Genomic DNA, 20,273 nt, shown 5'->3' with positions numbered 1-20,273 from the left:
TCGACTCTACATAACAACCTGAATAATTTACACAATATTGCGCAATATTTCGAGTATATTGTAAAACGAAAAAGTAGGGTCTTAATGGAGGGAGCTAGCATTAATTTTATCTGGTAAAGTTTTAATGCGATTTGTTTCTCTCACATCACCCCAACCGTAATTTGTTTTTCGAATTTGATTGTAAAGCTCAAGGGTTTATTAGGTTGCAGCGCCATATTTGACCTAAATTTTAGCAACTTTTTCTCCAGGTTATTATGTTAGAATACCGAAGTTTGTCTTTTATCAAAAAAAAACAAGGAAAACATTAAGAGTTTTTTTGTTTAATTTGTATATATTTAGGTTTTGTTATATACCATCTTTTAAGTTCAACAAAATGTCTGAGAAAAAAACATTTTTAAACATTTGTATCTTTCCCAAGATTATTTCGTTTATTTTTTCCATTCAATCTTGATGTTATCGATAAAAAAACCAATTTCTCTAACCTCCAAACAAATTTTGTAATTTTCTTTACACAGTTTATTCTTCCATTTTCTTTTTCTTCGCAATAAAGCAATAAATACACGCAACTTTTTTATTTGTCGGAAAATGTAGGTTTTTGATGAAAATGTATATTTCCCATAAGAAAAATACTTATTTTCTATAGGGAATTACATATGTTTTATATCCGTATTTAAAGTTAAAACATTATAACAGGAAATCGATTTTCTCTATATTATATACTTTAGTACGACTGGTATTGGAGATATACATATAAAGAACTAACCTCTCTAAAACCGTCTCAGTTACTGGCTTTTGTCAAAGCCCTGAGACTGTATGATGAGTTATAACGGTTTATGTCTATCTGCATCTTCAGATAGCTTAACACTATAAAAATAAATTATTTCATGATGTGTACAATGTAATAAATTCACTTTAATTATGTGATTTAAAATGATTTTAAATGTTCCAATTTATACGATTTAAATAAATAAATGTTATTTAATCGAACGTAGGTAGCTTAATTGACGAACAGAAAAAAAATACCAAAAATAAGATAAATAATTAAAACCGGGAAATTCGGAAAATCCTGTTCAACATTTCGCTCGTTTATTTTTCCGGACCATAGACATTACACGATAGAGATCGCAAATTTTCATATAAACTCGTTGAAAATGATTTTTTCTACTTATTACAAAGCACCACTTTTTTTAACGATGCCTATGTACAGGGTGTCCCAGAAATAAGTGCAAGTATTTTAACTGGTAGTATAGTTCAACCCCAGAAAAAAAAAATTGAAAATTCGAAATTTTTGAGAAATTTTTTGGAAATTCTTTTAGTTTTAAGTTAAAAAAACATAATTTCTTGATAATATATGGCAACGTAAATATTAGATTAAATTTACAAGAAAGGAAATCTTAAAAAATTTTAAGTAGTTGAAATTCATAAATATATTTTGAATATCCTGTAGCATCTAACTGAAATATCTTTACATAGTATACTTTTTCTATATCTCTATAGAATTCTCCTACCAAATTTTAGTTATCCAACTTCAGAAACAATGGCATCACTGACAATTTTTTACAATTTTTTACGACGCTGCAATCTAAAATTTGTTTAAATAAAATTAAATATTACTAAAACTATTTATTTTAGCATTAACATTATAATATATAAAAAAGTTACGGAATTTTACGCAGAATCTGAAAATAAAATAAAAAATAGGGTGTTGCATTTAAAAAAACCATTTGTTATATTTGCCACACTTTTTTGAAGCACCCGGTATACTCTATAATAATTTTAGAATATGTATCTTAACCGTCCTTAAACTTCGAAACAAATGAGATAATGAACTTTACTCTATCGTTGATTCATACCCTGTACAACAGAAAAGTGTGTACCGGGTGTTGCATCGTCGGACGGGACATAGGAAATCCCATGTAAATTTTAATGGGGTCAATTATTGGGGTCCCTAATTATTTTAGAGAATAATTCTATTTAGGTTTATAGAAGAGCACTAAAACCCACATTCAAAAGAATAACTTTAGATAATTTTGATTAGCTCGTTTACGAGTTATCGCCGATTTCTTTTTAAATATTTCTCCTTTCTTATGGCTCTGTATTTACTTATGAGCACCAGTCAAGGTAAAAGATAACTGTCAAATGAAGTTGTCATTTCAGAAATTTACCTATTTAGTGCTTTATTATTATTGAAAACTCATTCCTACATCGGAAATCTTAAAGATGTATTTATAAATACAAATTAATATGAATTAAAGTAATCAATTACAAGGTTAATTATAGTATTATTACAATATTCAATAACTTATTAATTTACGTACTATTAAGTTGTTAGAACTTTAGGATTTAAGAAGATGTTCAAATATTCCTCCATCGACTGCTAGACAATAACCCAGGCGATCATAAAATTCTCTTCTTACATTCGCTAGTTAGTAAGCTGAAATTCTATTGCATTCGGCAGAAATAGCATTTTTTAACTCGTCTAGATTTGTGTATTTTTTATCCTTGTATTATCCTGTTTCTTAAATGGCCCCAGAGAAAAAAATCATTTGGCGAAATATCAGGAGACCTTGCTGGCCAATTTACTGTATGATTTAGGCCAATAATGTTTCCGTTAAAACTATTGTCTAAATATTCCCGAACAGCCAGGGTACTATCTGCCGGGCAGCCATCCATTTGGTACCAGACTTCCTGATTTTCCCTAGCGGCATCATGTAAAGCAGGTAAAATATGATTTTCGAGTAGTTCCAAATAATATTCTGCATTTAAATTTAGCGTAAGTAATAATGGCCCGATAATATTGTGTCCCAATATCCCTGCCCAAACATTTACTTTCTGTGGATATTGCGTCCTTGTTTCGACAAACCTGTGTTGGTTTTCTTTGTTCCAATATCGATAATTTTGAACATTGGGTTCATTATTTAAGGTAAACGTGCATTTGTCAGTGAAACATATGTTTTTTAAAAATTCCCTATTTGTTTTTGCTTTTTCCATCATATCAAAACAAAACGCCTGCCGCCGTATTTCGTCCCCATCTCGTAACTCTTGGTGCTTTTCATATTTGAAGGAATAGTATTTATGTCGTTTCAAAATTCGAAACGCTGTAGTGTGATCTATTCCTATTTCATCCTCAAGTAAAATCTTAAGTTATTAATGGTTTTTAAATTTAAACTGAAAACCGCTATCGTCGTTATAAGTCTATCTACTATCCCGAACGTTGATGATCAATCCACGTTTGAATTCCTTCACTGCCTAAGCTGGGGGTTTCACGATTTCAATGTTTAATTACAAACAGTAATTCGAACAGTTTAAGAAGACAAAATTAAATAGATCGAAATCCGAAGTAAAGATATTCATTTCCTCGCCTTATATTTAATTTAATTATCCAGCTGGAATGGCAAAGCAAACGGTTGGCGGTTTGCTTGAAAACGTAACCCAATTTGTTCGTAAAGATTGAGTTTAGAGGCTTGTGAAATATTTTTTGGGAGTAAACTGATATCAAATTATGTTGTAACACATATCTGACTTTAATGGCTTTTATATCATTTAGTTTGAGCATTTTCGGTTAAAACAAAAAATTGCATGATGTTTCAGAAGATTGTCGAAACTCTATTAAAAAGATAATTTTACAAATATAAGCTAAAACAAACCAGATTTAAATCCAGAACGACACAAAATAAACTTATTCTTCGCTAATCTTTCTCTAAAAATACCCTAATGTATTTTTACCTAATTATATAAACAGCTGTATAAGTAGAGTAATCAAAATTTATAATCCTCCAGCCAGAGTTTGGGAAAACGCAGAACGTAAAATAAAGATAGGAAAATTAAACAAGGCGAATTTCCATAATAGATGTTATTTTAAACACCGATTTACATTTTCCAGGGTTTTGTAGGAGTTGGCAAAGAAAAACTAAAGCTAAGAGAAAACTTAAAGTAAGAATTATTTATTAAACAAAACTAGCAAATCTAGTTTTTACTTTTCTTGTTTGTTGTATTTATAAAAATGTAAAGGTAGCCACAGACGTGCAGTTTTGTCTCAAGGCAAAACTATACTGTCGAGGTCATGAGGATTTTTCCTTGATTGAATATGTTCAGGAAGATCTGCACAGTTATTTTTAATGGAAATTTTTCGAAAAGGATTTTGTGGACTATACATGCTTTAAAAATATGGTTAAGAAATAAAATAAAATAATTTGTTATATTAATAGATGAGATAAGCCTACTCTCCTACAAAAATAAACGCATATTTGTCATTTTACTTCATCTATATAATCATAAATTTAATCTAAAATAGTCTCCTATAAAAAAATAAATCTTGATTGCTCCTAAATATAACTTGACGTTGTTTATCAAGAGATTATAATTAATTACTTCAAAAACACACTGTATTGATGCTATAGAGTTAATTAAGGGTTATTATACTATCCTAGAACAACGCACTGTATTCCACTTTTCATCCTCTTTACTTATTTTATCCCCTTTCACACATAGGGACACATTCAGGGACAATAATTAAGGTCTAAAAGTTGAGTGCCCTTAATTGTTTTTATTCTAAAATAACAGGGAAAGGTCCCAAGCTTTAGGCAAAAAAAAAGATTTGGGTTTTTGTTATGGTTGTTATTTTCAGGACCTTTTTAGGTATCTAGCCCTCTAAGGTTTTTTTACATGACTGTTCTAATTTTAAAGGAACTGTCGTTTAAACAATTTAATATGCTTCTTGTAATTGATTTTATGTATATTTTTAATTGTCATTTAAAATTCTTCATTATTTTCTAACTGATTTAACATTTTAACAGTAAAAAACGATAGGATGTTTCTCTGAGCTTAGTTGGGTAGTAATGCTAACAAGACATAGTGGAAATTTAAGCTTGGAAACTGTCTTCATCCCTTTAGTAAATAGGGTTAATGCCAAAGTACGAGTTGTATTTGTTCGGAATATCCAAACTCTGGGCATATACGCCGAATACCAAGTGCCCTCCAAAAGTTCTTATAGTGCAAAATCAGCTCTAGAAGAATAAAAAAACTATGTGACAAATCGGATAAAGATAACTGAATTCTAAACTAAATAAAAAAACGTTTCTTGGCAAAACTATTTGTTTTTTTCGCAACTTGGAAAAAAATCTAGAATATAAAAGAATTATTTTTCGTAAAAACTGTTATCCTTGTTTATATATTAACTATACTGTTTATATAATAGGGCTGGCATTTCTGGTCTTGAGTGCCGATTTTCGTGTGTATGAAGAGTTTGGTCAACACGCTTAGCAAAATAAGATATACTGAAAAAAGACAGAAGACCAGTTTTTTTGTCAAGCGCATGGAATCTATCCTCAGATTAAATGATTATGTAATAAATACTTCGTATTTTTGCTCTCTCCGACTTACTAGATTGCCATAGCGATTCACTCCTACATATGTAAACGCCGACCCAAGGTTTCGCTTGCCGGCAGGGTATATAACTCACGCTCAATAACTAGTTAATATATAAACAAGACTACTACATTGAACTGACTTGTTATTACTATCTAGTAAAACAAATTTCTCAGGACTTAGTACCGAGAAATATCATAGATTCTCCTTGATTTAAATAAGAACAATCTTCGTATTGTCATGAGTTTTTTGACAGAGCAGCCTCCTCAATTAACACCTCAGCAGATTGATGCTAAGAAACAAGAGCGAATACAGATTCTGTAGGGAAAACGGTGAAACAACAGAGCACCTCATCACTGAGTGCGCCGAGACGACAACCATTGTAAAACCGTCTTTGATACTGGCTTTTATTAAATTCCAAAGACTGTATAATGAATTATAACTCAAAAAAGTAGACACAACAGATCTTATAAGGTATCTCTGATCAACTTCCTTCCTCCCACACTGTTTACAATCTACTTCTCAATTAACAGAGGCATTTTCTTATTAAAACCAATGAATTTCTGTTTACAGGGTGTGCCAAACTAATCGAATTCGAGCCCTTAAGGTCCACAGAAGTCCGATTGCCCGGAGGGGCAGTGTTCGTGATCGCGCACAGTTTGTCCAGCTTAAACAAAGCGGCAACGGGGGATTTCAATTGTCGAGTGGTCGAATGTAGACTGGCAACACAGGTGAGATCATTATTTATTGTTCTTGATTAAAGGGTCAAGTAAATCAAAGTAAAAAAAACAATGTCTTTTTTCCTGTAATAAATTATTGTATAAGTTGAATGTATATTTTTAAGGGTCTTAAAAGAAGTACTTTTAACATTTCTTTATAGAAATTAATATTTTTAAGACTGGCTTTGACTGAAAACGTATACAAACCTTCGTGAAGCGTTTATCTGACAAGGTAATTAAGGGTTTTGGCGCTTCGGGATTTATGTTTTGGTCTGATAACACCTAAAAATTTAATTAGAAAGGGTTGAAGTGAGGTAAAGTGTTAAATACCGGTGAAAAAGGGGTTTGTTTGTATGTTTTCTCATTTATTTCGTTTATTTTTAGCGATGTGAATTAATGATATTCAAACATAAATGTTTTAGAACATAGAAATATCAATTTTTGGAAATTTAAGATGTTTTTTACTGTAATTTTGAATAGTTTTGATAGACTAGATTTTTTCAGATCTATTGTGGTCCTGTCCTGATCTCTGGGTTACATTCTCCGGTCCTATTTCTCTCAAAAAACTAACAATTTGGAGATTTCTCCAAAAAAGTCCTATGGGTATTTCGTCACTGTAAGAAAATTTACAAAATAAAAAAAAATTGGAGATTGAACTGTAAATCGATAATTGTAATTTCTCCACGTTCAAGACTGTTCTTGTAACTACTCTCTTGTAGTGTTGTCTATGGACATTTACTAACATTTATTATAATTTAAGTTATCTGTGTATTGCCTAGAATTTTTGGGTTAAATATTTAGAATACTTTTTATTAGTACTACCCTTGTTTCTCTGATTCCAGATAATAGCACATCGTAAAGGACTGGATTGGAGAACCATCAGACGTTTCGGTGAGCTCCAAAAAGCACTGGGTATAACACTGGACGAACTCACAGCTCTTACTAAAGAAATACTACACGAGGAGGCTTACAGTAAGGAGGAAGTTATCAAGGAGTTGAACACTACTTCTACTGAACTGGATGAAGTGTCCCTGACTCCAAACACTCAACACTTGCAGAGTTTTAAGCTGTACCAAAGAGCGTTACACGTACTTAATGGTGAGTGGACTAAGATTTACTGTACAGGGTGTCCCATTTTTTATATTTTTTATAATTTTGGAGACCCTGTAGTTCAGAAACGAAGAGGGCTATGAACATTTTGTTTGCAGCATGTTTCATTTGACGAAAAAGTGGGACAGGTTTGTGCAAACCGCACCCTTCTATCTTCACTAATAACGGAGATACCCTATGATTTCAACCAAAATGGGACACACTGTACTTTAAAGTTGTATAAAGACAGTTTTTGATTTGATTACTTCTTAAGATACCTTTTCTCTTTTGAATATAATATATTTATTTATATACTCATTTAGAAGTCAAAAATATCTGTAATTTTAGATATATTTATAAAAAAAAACAAGCATTTTAAGCATTTCTCATACAGTTTTCCAAAAAAGTTCGTTTTGAAAGATATTCCAAATAAAATTAAAAGAAAACAATAAAATAAAATAATTACCAAAAATAGTTTCCCATTTCTCGTTTTACTTCGTGTTTGAAGCTGAATAAAAATAGCTGGAAGATACAAAAATGCATTACAAGCAATCTGACCTCCTTTTTCATGCAAAAACGACACATTCCTATGCAGGTTTGCCTCGTTAACAGACTAGTTCGCACTTTAGCCAAAGACTTTGCAGCATCCTCACCCTCCTCTACTTATTTTCTCTTTTTCGAAACAAGACGTTGTGCTACTTTAAACACTCCACCTCCCCCTAGAAGGTGTCCTCCTTTCTAATCCTATCCCCTCACTTCCTGGAGTCTGTCTCTATTCGATTGTGTGTTTTTTTCGTTTTTTTTTGTCCTGTTTTGGATTTCTTCCTTTATGTTTTTAAATTTAAGTAATAAATAAATAAATAAATAAGGCTTTATTGTACAAAAAGTCAAAATAGCTTCATCGACAAAGCATTTACAAAACAAACAAAAGCGCAAAAAATATACAATACAAATACAAAAAAATATACAATACAATTCAAAAAAATGAAGTCATTAAAATTACAAATGAAATATTAAATACTACTAAACTTTTAACCAGTGTGTGAGATGATCAAAATTTTAAAATTCAAAATTGTTCATGATTAAACATCAACAAAAAAGTCGTTTACCGCATATAGGGCAATCTCCAGTAAGTATGATTTCAGAGCTTTGCGAAATGCGGGAAAGAATGAAAGCGAATTGGTATTCAAAGGCAGATGATTGTACATTTTTTGGCATTGTACAGTATTGAGTCTTCAACTAGTTCTGAGCTCGGGGTTGGTAGATAAAGATAGTGCTCCGCATTCCTAGGAGGATAGTTCTGAGATGGCCTTTCGGGAATAGCAGATAATATGTCCTTCCGGATTAAGCAAACGGATTCAAAAATGAATAAAGAAGGAAGAGTCAGTATTTTGAAATTTTTAAAGAAATTCTGGCAGTGTGAGTTCTACTGTTCAGTACCAATAAATATCGAACTGCTCTCTTTTGAAGTTTGAAAATACGATCAAATTTTGTTGCGCAGCAAGTACGACAGAATGGAAGGGCATAACAAAGATGTGACTCAAAAAGGGCATATTTCTTGTTTTATACAGGGAAAAATAATTATACTAAACCCCACAGTTGGTAATTCACATTGTACTCGTTGAAATTTAAATAAAATTCAATATTACAAATTCTAGCACTACTAACTATATTTTTTGACCAAATTTGATCTAAAAAAAGATTGTATAAAGAATTTAGAACATGTATATAGCGTTGAATGAAGGAAATTCTTTATTTTTCTTGAAGTTTAATGATTGTTGAATGATGGCAATCGGGGTTTAAAATAAAACAAATATTGAAGCGAATTTATTGCTATTAAATGGCGTCACAGCGCTGACGTATATTTAAATATTTGGAATAATTGGAGCAGGAATTTGTTCAAATGAAAATAAATGAAAAATCTAGAAAAAAACTGATGATAAAAAAGTGTAAATTGTTATTTTTGTGGGATTATCTTAACTATAACAAATTTCAAAATAATGATATTATTTAAAATAATTTAGTTATTAGGTAGGTACCTATTTTAGACAGTTGCGTAATTACATCTACTTATTACACTGGGTAGCAACCAAATGTATCTCAAGTAAAATCAACAAAATCTTAATACTTTGGGTATGCTAAAACTGAAAGTGAAGTTATAAAAAATATCCTGAGAAACGAATATTTTGATAGCACGTTAACATAGAAATATTAAAAAAAAAGCTTGGAATGATTTTTACAACTAAGATTTTAATTTCGTTGTTATTTTCGTATTCAACACCCCAAAATTGCTAAGAAATATACTTTTTAAACAAGTAGTACTATAAATAAACTAAAATTTGTTGTTCAGTGTTATTATTACATATTTTTTTCCTAATTTCAGAAGCTAGAAGGGTGGAGAAATTTCACAAAGCATGCAAAACCTCAGCGGGAGGTGAGGACTCACTGGTTACCCTTGGTAACCTCATGAGTCAAAGTCACCAAAGTCTCAAAGATTTGTACGAGTGCAGTCATCCACAACTGGACAGGTAAGACACATCAGACGATGTTTTATATTTGGTCATGGCTTGCTTCTTCACTGTCTGAAAATTATGATGATGATGAAAGTAGATATCCATTTATATTTTGATATCATTCTTACAATCTTACACATACACTTCTTCTTCTTCTTTCTCAGCCTGGTTCCATCCAGTGTTGGATATAGGCCTCTTCTAGGTTTTTCCATGCTTCGCGATCTCTAGCCAATCTTATCCATTGTCTTCCCGCCACTGCCCTCACGTCATCGACCCATCTCTTTTTTGGTCGGCCCACACTTCTTGTTGTTCCCCTAGGTCTCCATAGGATTGCTTTTTGGAGCCATCGGTCTGGATCCTGTCTTGCCACATGTCCTATCCATTGCCACTTCAGACTTGCCACTCTTTTAACGACATCTATTAATTTTGTTTTTTGACGTATGTGGGTATTTCGTATTTTTTCCCTAATGGTGACTACCAACATGATTCTTTCCATGGCTCTTTGTGCTACTCGTAGTTGTTCTGCTGTTTTTCGGGTAATTGCCATAGTCTCTAAGCCATACGTAAGCACAGGTAGAATGCAGCTGTCGTAAGCTTTTTTCTTTAGGTTCATTTAATAATATGTAGTAAAATGAAACACCCTTCGGAAACTAAATTAGAACCAGAAACGACAAAACTAATAAGGGAAAGAACAAAGACTGACAGAGATGCCCCAGAATAACAGACACCTTAAATAAAACAACTAAAAGAGAAATAAGAAAAGATCTAAGGGAGTATAAGAGAAACCAAATTTTGGAAACAATTGAAAACAATAGAAGCATGAAAGTGTTAAGACGCAAGTAAATGCGCGTAAAAAATAATAAAGATGAGAAACACACATGGCATTATAACAACAGACAAATATGAAATTAGAAATGAAATACACAAATTCTACGAACAACTTTATCAGTCTGTTATACCAAACAAAGATAGAGTACAAAAACACATCACAAACGTAGGATCAGAAGATATTCCAGAAATATCAACCACAGAAATTAAATACGCACTTCAACAAATAAAAAATGGAAAAAGCCCAGGAGAAGATCGTATTACACCTGAAATGCTGAAGATGGGCGGAAAACCATTAGTGGATGCCGTGGAAGTATTGTTAAATAAATGTCTGATGGAGGGTAGAATCCCGGACGCATGGAAAAACGCAGAAGTTGTGCTATTATACAAAAAAGGAGATTTTACAAATATAGAGAATTATAGACCAATAAGCCTTCTCTCGCATCTATACAAGCTCTTCACTAGGATTATCAACAACCGACTGTCTACGAAACTAGATTCCTATCAGCCAATAGAACAGGCAGGCTTTCGAAAAGGTTTTAGTACCATCGATCATCTACAAACAATTAAAACAGTCATTGAAAAAACAACAGAATACAATATACCTCTACATTTGGCCTTTGTAGACTACCAAAAAGCCTTTGACAGCATCGAAACCTGGTCATTTCTAGCTGCAATGGAGGACGCGAGAATTGATTCCAGATATTATTCCATTATTAAAAATATCTATGATAGTGCAACCTTCCAAGTTAAATTAGATGATGACCTCAAAACAGAAAAAATACCACTCGGCAAGGGCGTGAGACAAGGAGATACCATCTCTCCCAAGTTATTTACACTGGCACTGGAAAATGTCTTCAAGAAATTAGAATGGGAAAATAGAGGTCTAAACATCGATGGGGTACACCTTAGCCATCTGAGGTTCGCAGACACATACACACATGGCCAAAATTGTTGCATATAACGATATTTTTATTTTATTTTGGACCTAATATGATTCTTTTTATATTTTTGGACATATTGGCTTACTACACGACTAACTAATATAAAATTAAAAATCTAAGTGCAACTAGGCTGTTATTATAATTTTATTTCATAATGAGTGAAAATCCACAAAAACAAATTTCATTTTAAACAGAAAATATTGAAAATAATTTTAATTTTTTCTCACAACTAACAGTCTGTATTGCCTCCTCCAGCCTCAATGCAAGCTGTGAGATGACGTGGCATGCTCTCAATTAAGTTGTCCAGAAGATGTTGAGGAATGGCTTCCCATGTTTCGCGCGCAGCAATTTTCAATTCATTTAAGGTACGGGAGGAATCATTCCTTTTGGCAATATGGCGTTTTAGCATGTCCCAAGTATACTCGATCGCCACAGTTTTAGTACTAGACAGTACTAGAAAGCATGGGATTGCGTCGTGCAATTAGGGATATTTGACTGTCTTGCACAGCAGTAGTAACTCTCTTTCTACCTTTTCCAGGTCGGTCTGTAACCGCGTTTGTCTCCCTGAGTTTTTTTAATATTCGCGAAACATCGCTTTGGTTAACTCCTACAATTTCAGCTGTTGCAACTTGCCGGTAGTCCTGTTGAGACAGTGTTACTATTCTGACTCTATTAAACTGTGAAATAATGTTTCTAGGCATTTTAAGGCCAAAACAATGGTCAAATTTCTTGTAAAACCCGATAGACCACAAATCGAAATGTGCAAGAATTTGTAATAATATTGGGTCTGAATGAGTGTGTATTTTTTCTTGCCTGTTTTAACTAATGACACAAAAAACATGACTGAACTACCTTTAAACGTCTTTAGTGTTTTTATATTAATCTGAAGAAGATTTCAGGACATAAAATGAACTTAGTACGTCCCCAAAACATAATTTAAACCAAAATTTACCGCACAAAATGTCGGGTAACTCAGATATAATTCATAAACCCTTTTCTTTGGACACACTCCTCTGTTCCATCTCTAAGTAGCACTTACCAAAACTATAGGACTTTCCAAATTAGTCTTTTAGAGGCAGAGAAACATTCGACATAGGAAAGCGGCTTTAAAATTTTAAGCCTTTCCAGTCTCCTTCACCAACCGAAAGTTGTCTTCACAGAAATGTTAAAGAAATAGAGATGGAGTTCTGAAAGCATTTCCGTCACATTCCTATTGGGAAATCTTACAAGTTATTCTTGGAGTACTTAAAGTTTTAACAGAGCAATCGGAGCCAGCGAAATTGTGCACTTAAAGTTTAATTTAAAAGTTAAATTAAAGTTATTATCGGGATTTAATAAGTAGGTTTCGTTTAGAGATAGTTCCTTATTAATTTATTACATTTTGATTATTTTTTAGTTTACAGTTTTAGTTAAAGTCTTTAAAAAATTGTGTGTACACTTTGTGGGCATATTTGAAGCGAACTTACATATATTGTATATCCACAAAAAATGCGTGGTTCAGCGAGACGCCCCGAGACATTGCACAAAAATATATATATAAATATAATATATAATATATAAAAAAACACACCAATATAATTTTGCAGTACATAAATACAAAAAAATAAAAACAATCAGGTGCTCAACGAGATAAATTTAATAACACTTTTGGGAAAATTTAGGCTTAAATCCAATTTAAAACCGACCTGAAAGTCGAGAAAATAAAAAAAAAACAGTGAAATGGACAAAATTAAAATGCATATATTAGGTTCAAACAGAAAAAGATAAATCCGCCTGTCATTATTTTTGTTTTCATTGTATTTTTGGTATTTTATAGAAGCATACTCATCTACGCTTTGTTTTTTTGATCCTTGGCTGTTACGTCACAGATTACCATTCTACAGGGTTGTTCACCACATACGACACGGAGTATTGTAGCTAAACGATGAGATTTTTACAAATTGTAAGTTTTGGGTTCGATAAAGGACTATTAGAGGTACAATTTAAAAATAATTTTACAAGATACAGAGTGTCCCAAAGAAGTAAAAAATATCAAAGTTGTATTTTCTTAAATGGAACACCCTGTATATTATTACATTTTTAGTTTCTACGATTAAAATAAAGGTAAATTTGATTAGGGTTTATTATACTTAAACCTTAGCGTTTTTGAAATATTTTCAATTTTGTGAAATTGCAGTAAAAATGTTAACGCTTCATTTCTCCAAGGGTATCAAAGTTTTTAATACTAAATATTTACTGAAGTTTATTTACTGATCAGTTATTGTGTTGCAATAATAAAAATAATACTACCTTATACAGAGTGTCTAAAAATTTATTTTAAATAATTATTAGCTTCAAACGGCAATAACTTGTTTAATTTAAATGGAACACCCTGTATATTTTACGAGAATCAGATGCACAATTTAATTGTCTATCAAATTATATTATACCATTTTTTACCTATCTCTTTAAGTTTCCGTAGAAAATGCATTTTCTTGTAATTTAGAACTTATTTATCAATATACCCATGGACTATTGACATTTTAGATTATTTTTAAAGACGTACCAAATTTTTAAAGAGTACAGATACTAATATTGTCGATATAATTCGTTTATTTCATTAAAAAATAAAAAAAAACTGTTTAAATATTTGTTAAAGAGGATCAATTAACATGATTCCAGTATTCAAACTACATTAACTGACTGTTTGCGTTGATTAATAATAATTGCTCCAAATACTAAAAAACTGAATTTTGTATGGGCATTCGACAGTGTGATAAAAAGTAACAACTTAAAAATGATATTTAATTTTTTAACAAATGTTTATTTATAACAACAGAGACTTTAATTTGATAACTTATTATTATATTGATTTCTGACTCAAATCCACATTTATTTATAATAATTTATTAACGAACACAATTAAGTATGTAATTAATTAGTATATGGGCGGAAATAATGGTGTTATATTTAATTAATGGTATACTCTTTTATAAAGATTTAAATAGTTTTCTTTTTGCATACAAATGGGCTAGTAATATTATCGTTTTGCTAAAAACGATAATATTACTAGTCTGTACATTTTGTACATTTGTTGCTTTAAAACAATCTAAACTGTCAATATTCCATGGATATATTGATAAATGAGGTCTAAATTATAAGAAAATGCATTTTCTACGAAAACTTGAAGGGATAGGTAAAAAATGGTATAATACAATTTGATAGACAATTTAATTGTGCATCTGATTCTCCTAAAATATACAGGGCATTCCATTTAAATTAAAGAAGTTATGCCGTTTGAATCTAATAATTATTTAAAATAAATTTTTAGACACTCTGTATAAGGTAGTATTATTTTTATTATTGCAACACAATAACTGATCAATAAATAAACTTCATTAAATATTTAGTATTAAAAACATTGATACCCTTGGAGAAATGAAGCTTTAAAATTTTTACTGCAATTTCACAAAATTGAAAATATTTCAAAAACGGTAAGGTTTAAGTATAATAAACCTTAATCAAATTTACCTTTATTTTAATCGTAGAAACTAAAAATGTAATAATATATAGGGTTATGTTCTATTTAAAAAAATACAACTTTGATATTTTTTATTTATTTGGGACACTCTGTATCTTGTAAAAATATTTTTAAATTGTAGCTCTAATAGTCCTTCAACGAACCCCAAACTTACACTTTGTAAAAATCTCATCGTTTAGCTACAATACTCCGTGTCGTATGTGGTGAACAACCCTGTATTGTCCGAATTTGTCATGAAAAAAATCATGAAAACCAATATAACGTCGAAAATGATGTCGTAACTGCCAAGGATCGAAATAAACTGTATTTTCGATTTTATGTTGCCTAGGTTAGGTGTATAAAATTTAACCCTTAAGTACTAACACCCCGTCTCACAGACGCAAAGAACTAGCTGACATATGACATCTCCTCTCCTCTCCACTTCTAATTATCATCCAACTATGTAATTTCAATACGCATCAAAACAAGTTAAAGGCCGGCAGGGCAATTTGCGAAAGTGTGTAGTTTTCGAAATATTTTAGTTCAAACTGTCGATGCCGTCTGACAGACGGAGTGTTAGCGTTAGCGTAAGTTTTTTTTAAATTTGTGGAATGAATCAAGAACCTAGTAGCTCAAAACATGTAAAGTATGGCAAGAAAGATTACAAGGATACTCTTCTAAAGTGGTTTGAAGGACTGGCAGCGATAATAGCAAAATAGTGACAAAGAATCCGAATGTAGCGAAAATTTTGCCATAGAGAGCGATCATAATTCTGAATTCAAATTAGAAGGTAAAAAAAACGGTTTTTAACTAATATCTAATGGTATGTAGCTGTGTATGTTTTGATATAGGTGATGAAAATATGGATGTGAACGATCAGTAAACTAATATCGAAGAAAGTGAAGAGAACAATTTGTTTGGAATGCGCAAAAAAGTGTGTAGGGAACAAGCCCATCTTTAGGCATTGTCATTTTTTTATTCTTTATATTTTCTTTTGCTTTTTTGTGCTTAATAGATAGGTTTTTATATGCTAAATATAATAATCAATATATTTTTTCATTTTCCTTTCGCTTTTTTTTCTATCTCGATGAGAAACAAAGATATGTCAAAAATCCAAAATTAGTACTTTTATTTCAAAAATATAAAACATGTTCGCATAATATAAGCATTAGATATTTTTTTCCTGTAGTTTTAATGCTAATGACTCACTCCACTTACAAAAAATCAGTTAGACACGAACAAAATATGATTTTTTTTAATGCGTCTCTCAGACGGTCTGTTAGTATAGGCGCGACTATTTCAATATGTTAGTACTTAAGGGTTAAAAAAAACATAATGCTGCATAAAATCGTAAAATATTGGCTATTTTACCTAATAATATTAAAACATACTATTTTACATTATAAAAAATCAATATTTTTAACTGAGTATAAAAGAGATTAATCAATAATTTTATAATTAGAGTAATAATTCTTATGTTAATGATGACAAAAAAGCGAAAACAGTGTCTAGAAAGTCTGTATCATAATATCTTTCATGTACATTATAATTTTCTATGTTTAAAAAATGCAATAACGACAGGTTTATACCAATAACGACATGTTTTTTGCTAATATCACAAAATGGATTCGTTTTGTTTGATCCCTTCTCAATTATTAAAATAAACGTACACACTTATAGAAACTAATGAATGTTTATATTAGGTTTGCAATCATATATTTGAAGACTTTCCATCAAACTGAATGAAAACCTCGTGCATAACATTTTTTTAAGACGTGTTTTTCTTTCTTAAACGGCCCGATCTCGAGAGCGATTTCAAGAGATTCTCGAGAAATGCCGATTTCCCGAGAGCACCGTGTATATTTTCGCGGGACCTCCTACTTAACGCTTTTGCTATAGAGAAATATAGAATCAATTGTGTCTCTCTTTTATTTAGTTTCTCTGTGACTTTCGTCTCCTTTGACTCGTGCTGGAGACCGCCTGTAGACCGAGCGCTCCCAAGACGAGGCGAGAGACACCGAGGCAAGACGAGAGCCCCAAGTACACACTCGCCTCGCCTGGGCCTCGGGTCGTCTCGGCGAGTGTGTACTTGCATCATAATGATTCTAATTCTGAGCTGGCAAATGAGCTAGATGCTTTACCTAGACCGTTATTCAGAAGCTACAAACTTATCGATGAAAATTTACTTCCTAGCACACAACCAGAGGATATTGGTACACATATATTATAGTATCAAGTTTATTATAATGATTTTCTTAGTTTTAAATCAAATGATTTTTGGTGTTTGCGCGATCGTGCCATCGTTACCACTTTTCATCTCGCGTCTCGTGTGTCACGGCCTTGAATTTTTACTCCCAACGCGCGTAAAGAAGTTTCATTTCAAATAGAAAAAAAAACAACCACAAACTTATAAAGAAAATATGTCTAGCTCTTGAGTGAAGGTATTTATTTAATGTTCACGAACTAACATTTCTATTTTCCTGAGAATTTCTAACTAGTTTTGTGGTAAGGTTAGTTCAAATAATTAATAAACTGACTGCACGAAAACATAGCTAAACGAAGTATTAATTAACTTCTAGTAAAACTATAAATTTCCAGAAATTCTCCTAAATATTGTACTGACTTTCTTTTGAACGTAATTTGAAATAGATATAATTAGTTTACTTAAGTGTTTTTATTTTGCAGATATAATTAGTGTTATTGACAAGAATGCATTGTGATTCTTGTCTTTTTTTGAATTTAATTTGACACTATTCTGTTTAATTATTATTAAATTTTTTGTATATCACACAAGAAAAAAAAATGGTGTGTCGATAGATTGGATCAAGCACCAACTTGACCGTGCACGACACGCGTCACTGTGACGGTTAGTTTTGACGTAAGAAACGTCAAAAGTTGATGTCGCCATGAGAAGTTTCACTTCAAAAATGCGCACATAGTGCACCCACAATTTTTTATGTAATTTATTATGTATTTTTAGTGTACATGGTGGCCCATCGAACACGTTCCGCAAGGCATAACGGCTAGGGTATTTAAAAAATGAAAAATTTAACTTTTTTTGACAGTTTGACAGTTGTGCCCATTAACTACACCGTTCAAAAAGAAAGTACACTCATCCGGAATACACACATTAAATATTTTTTTATTCACTCATAGTTTCACATCGGCTTCGTTGAGTTCTTGTACCAACTGAATTTTGTACGGGTGGAACTTGTGTTTTTTTAATATCCTTTTGACACTTGTACGATTCACGCCGGTCTCATTGGCAATGTTTCTTGTACTCAGCGTACTATCCATGGCAACTTGGCCCAATACGAATACTTTCATAGCTTCATTTACTACAGGATTTTCCCTCTGCCTCTTTCTATTCATAACGGAATCAGTTTCGCGAAATTTTGCTACTAACTAGCGAACAATTTTGCCATAATGGTGTTTGTCAGGCAAGGGCGTAGATAAGGGGGGGTACTGGGGGACAGTACCCCCCCCTGACGCTTGACGAGATACGAGAATTGAAATAGTCATTGACTATGAAAGGATTTTTTTTAATTACTATCCGACATATAAGAACACTTTGTATGCTTTTAATTATGTTGATTTATCGTTTATAATATGTTCGACCTAATTAAAAGCATACAAAGTGTTCTTATTGGCCAGGACAGATTAGTGGGGTTAACTCTAATCAATATCCATAAAGATATTGAAATAAATGTTGATGCTGTTATTGATAGGTTTTCCAAACAGCGTACTAGAAAACTTGATTTTGTTTTGTAGTTTTATTTATAGTTTATAGTTTTTATAGTTTTTTTTTTTGATAGTTTAGAGTTTTTATTTATAGTTTATAGAAAATTAACTAATAAACGTCGTTGTTTCATTTTTGTTTATGTTATTTACAAATCTATATTTTAATTTTTGTGTTATGTTTTTATATCTTTTTGAAGACAAAAAAATCGCCGTCGTTTTAATTCGACAAAAAAATTCCGACAGTGATTTTTTTTGCGACTTAATCATAGCACCACCCCCATAGCATACACCTATCTACGCCCCTGTTGTCAGGATGGCATTCATTGAATATCTGCGCAATCCGATTGCTACATTATTTTTAAAATAAAGTTCGATTATTTCCACTTTTTCTGCAAGTGAGTACACCATAATTGTTAAAAAGTTTAACGATATTGAGAAGAACTTCAACGCACAAGTCACAGAACAGCTATCTAGCAACTACCGCACCTGATCGTTCAACCTTGTGGCAGGTGAAAAAATGCGTAAACATCTAGAAATAATAAGAAAAAACAGCAAATTGGTCGAAGGAATTTATCCTTATCATTTACTCAAAAAATAAGGTAAATGTTTAAATAAACTTTTCAAATTTCAATCCTCTATATTTTCTCAATGACTCGACCGATTTTCAAAAACGAAGCCGGAAAGTATAGAGAATAGAAAGAACCTCCCTTACCTCCCTTCCCATTGGAAAAAAATTGGGGGATGACACCCCGGCTTAGAGGGTTGAAGATTTTGAAATCATTTTTGGGGCAAAAGTTCCCTCACAAACAAAATTGACGTGTTTTTGAATTTTCTGAAAAAAAATTACCCTGGCCGTTATTCCTTGCCGAACGGTTTTGATAGGCCACCCTGTATAATTTATATATATTTCCAACAAAACATTATAAATTTAGCTAAGCATACACCTACTTGGTGTTGCAATTTCTATGTCACAGAGTATAGTTTTATTTCATTGACTTAGATAATATTTAGAAATTCTATTTCACTAAAATTATTTAAATTATATTGTTACAGAATAGTTGAATTGGCTCGTGGAGTGACGTTAGGGACAAGATTAACCGGCGCAGGTTGGGGTGGCTGTACCGTATCCCTAGTACCACCAGAAAATGTAGACAAATTCGTAGATCTGTTGATCGAAGAATTCTACAAACCTTTGGGAATAAAAGAGGGTTTTCAGTCATTAGTATTCCCCACTACGCCAATGGAAGGTGCTCGCATTTACACTCCGAAAAATTAAACATATACCCGCCTATGACTTTTATTGTTTTTAATCTTACTACAGTTTATATTTTAATAAACTTATTTTATATTAAATTTGTGTTTATTTTTTTACAACCTTTAAGATAAAAACAAAAAAAATACATAATATTAAAAAGTTGGTCAAAGAATGCCTAGAGAAGCTAACGAAGAAATTTCTCAGGACCTACGAGCGTGAAAAATCAAAGATTTTCCTTGATTTAAGTAAGAATAATTTTTGGAAAGTCACGGTTTTTTTTCAATGTTTGATCAATGAACTGTTTCCTCATTGAACAAC

At 31.7% G+C, this 20,273-nt stretch overlaps 1 protein-coding gene across 1 annotated transcript in view; it reads left to right on the top strand.

The window, feature by feature from the left end:
* LOC115878980 (N-acetylgalactosamine kinase) overlaps positions 1-20,053 on the top strand; it is a 31,363-nt gene extending 11,310 nt beyond the window's left edge. The window contains exons 5-8 of the mRNA XM_030895590.1: positions 5,941-6,098; positions 6,929-7,184; positions 9,559-9,703; positions 19,754-20,053. Coding sequence (XP_030751450.1) covers positions 5,941-6,098; positions 6,929-7,184; positions 9,559-9,703; positions 19,754-19,976 — 782 coding nt within the window. The 3' untranslated portion in view covers positions 19,977-20,053. The remainder of the gene's footprint in view (positions 1-5,940; positions 6,099-6,928; positions 7,185-9,558; positions 9,704-19,753) is intronic.
* The last annotated feature ends 220 nt before the right edge of the window (positions 20,054-20,273 follow it).

This window comes from Sitophilus oryzae, unplaced genomic scaffold (genome assembly GCF_002938485.1).
Source record: "Sitophilus oryzae breed Bouriz unplaced genomic scaffold, Soryzae_2.0 scaffold_154_pilon_pilon, whole genome shotgun sequence".
NCBI lineage: Eukaryota > Metazoa > Arthropoda > Insecta > Coleoptera > Curculionidae > Sitophilus > Sitophilus oryzae.
This window is presented reverse-complemented; position numbering and strand designations above follow the sequence as displayed.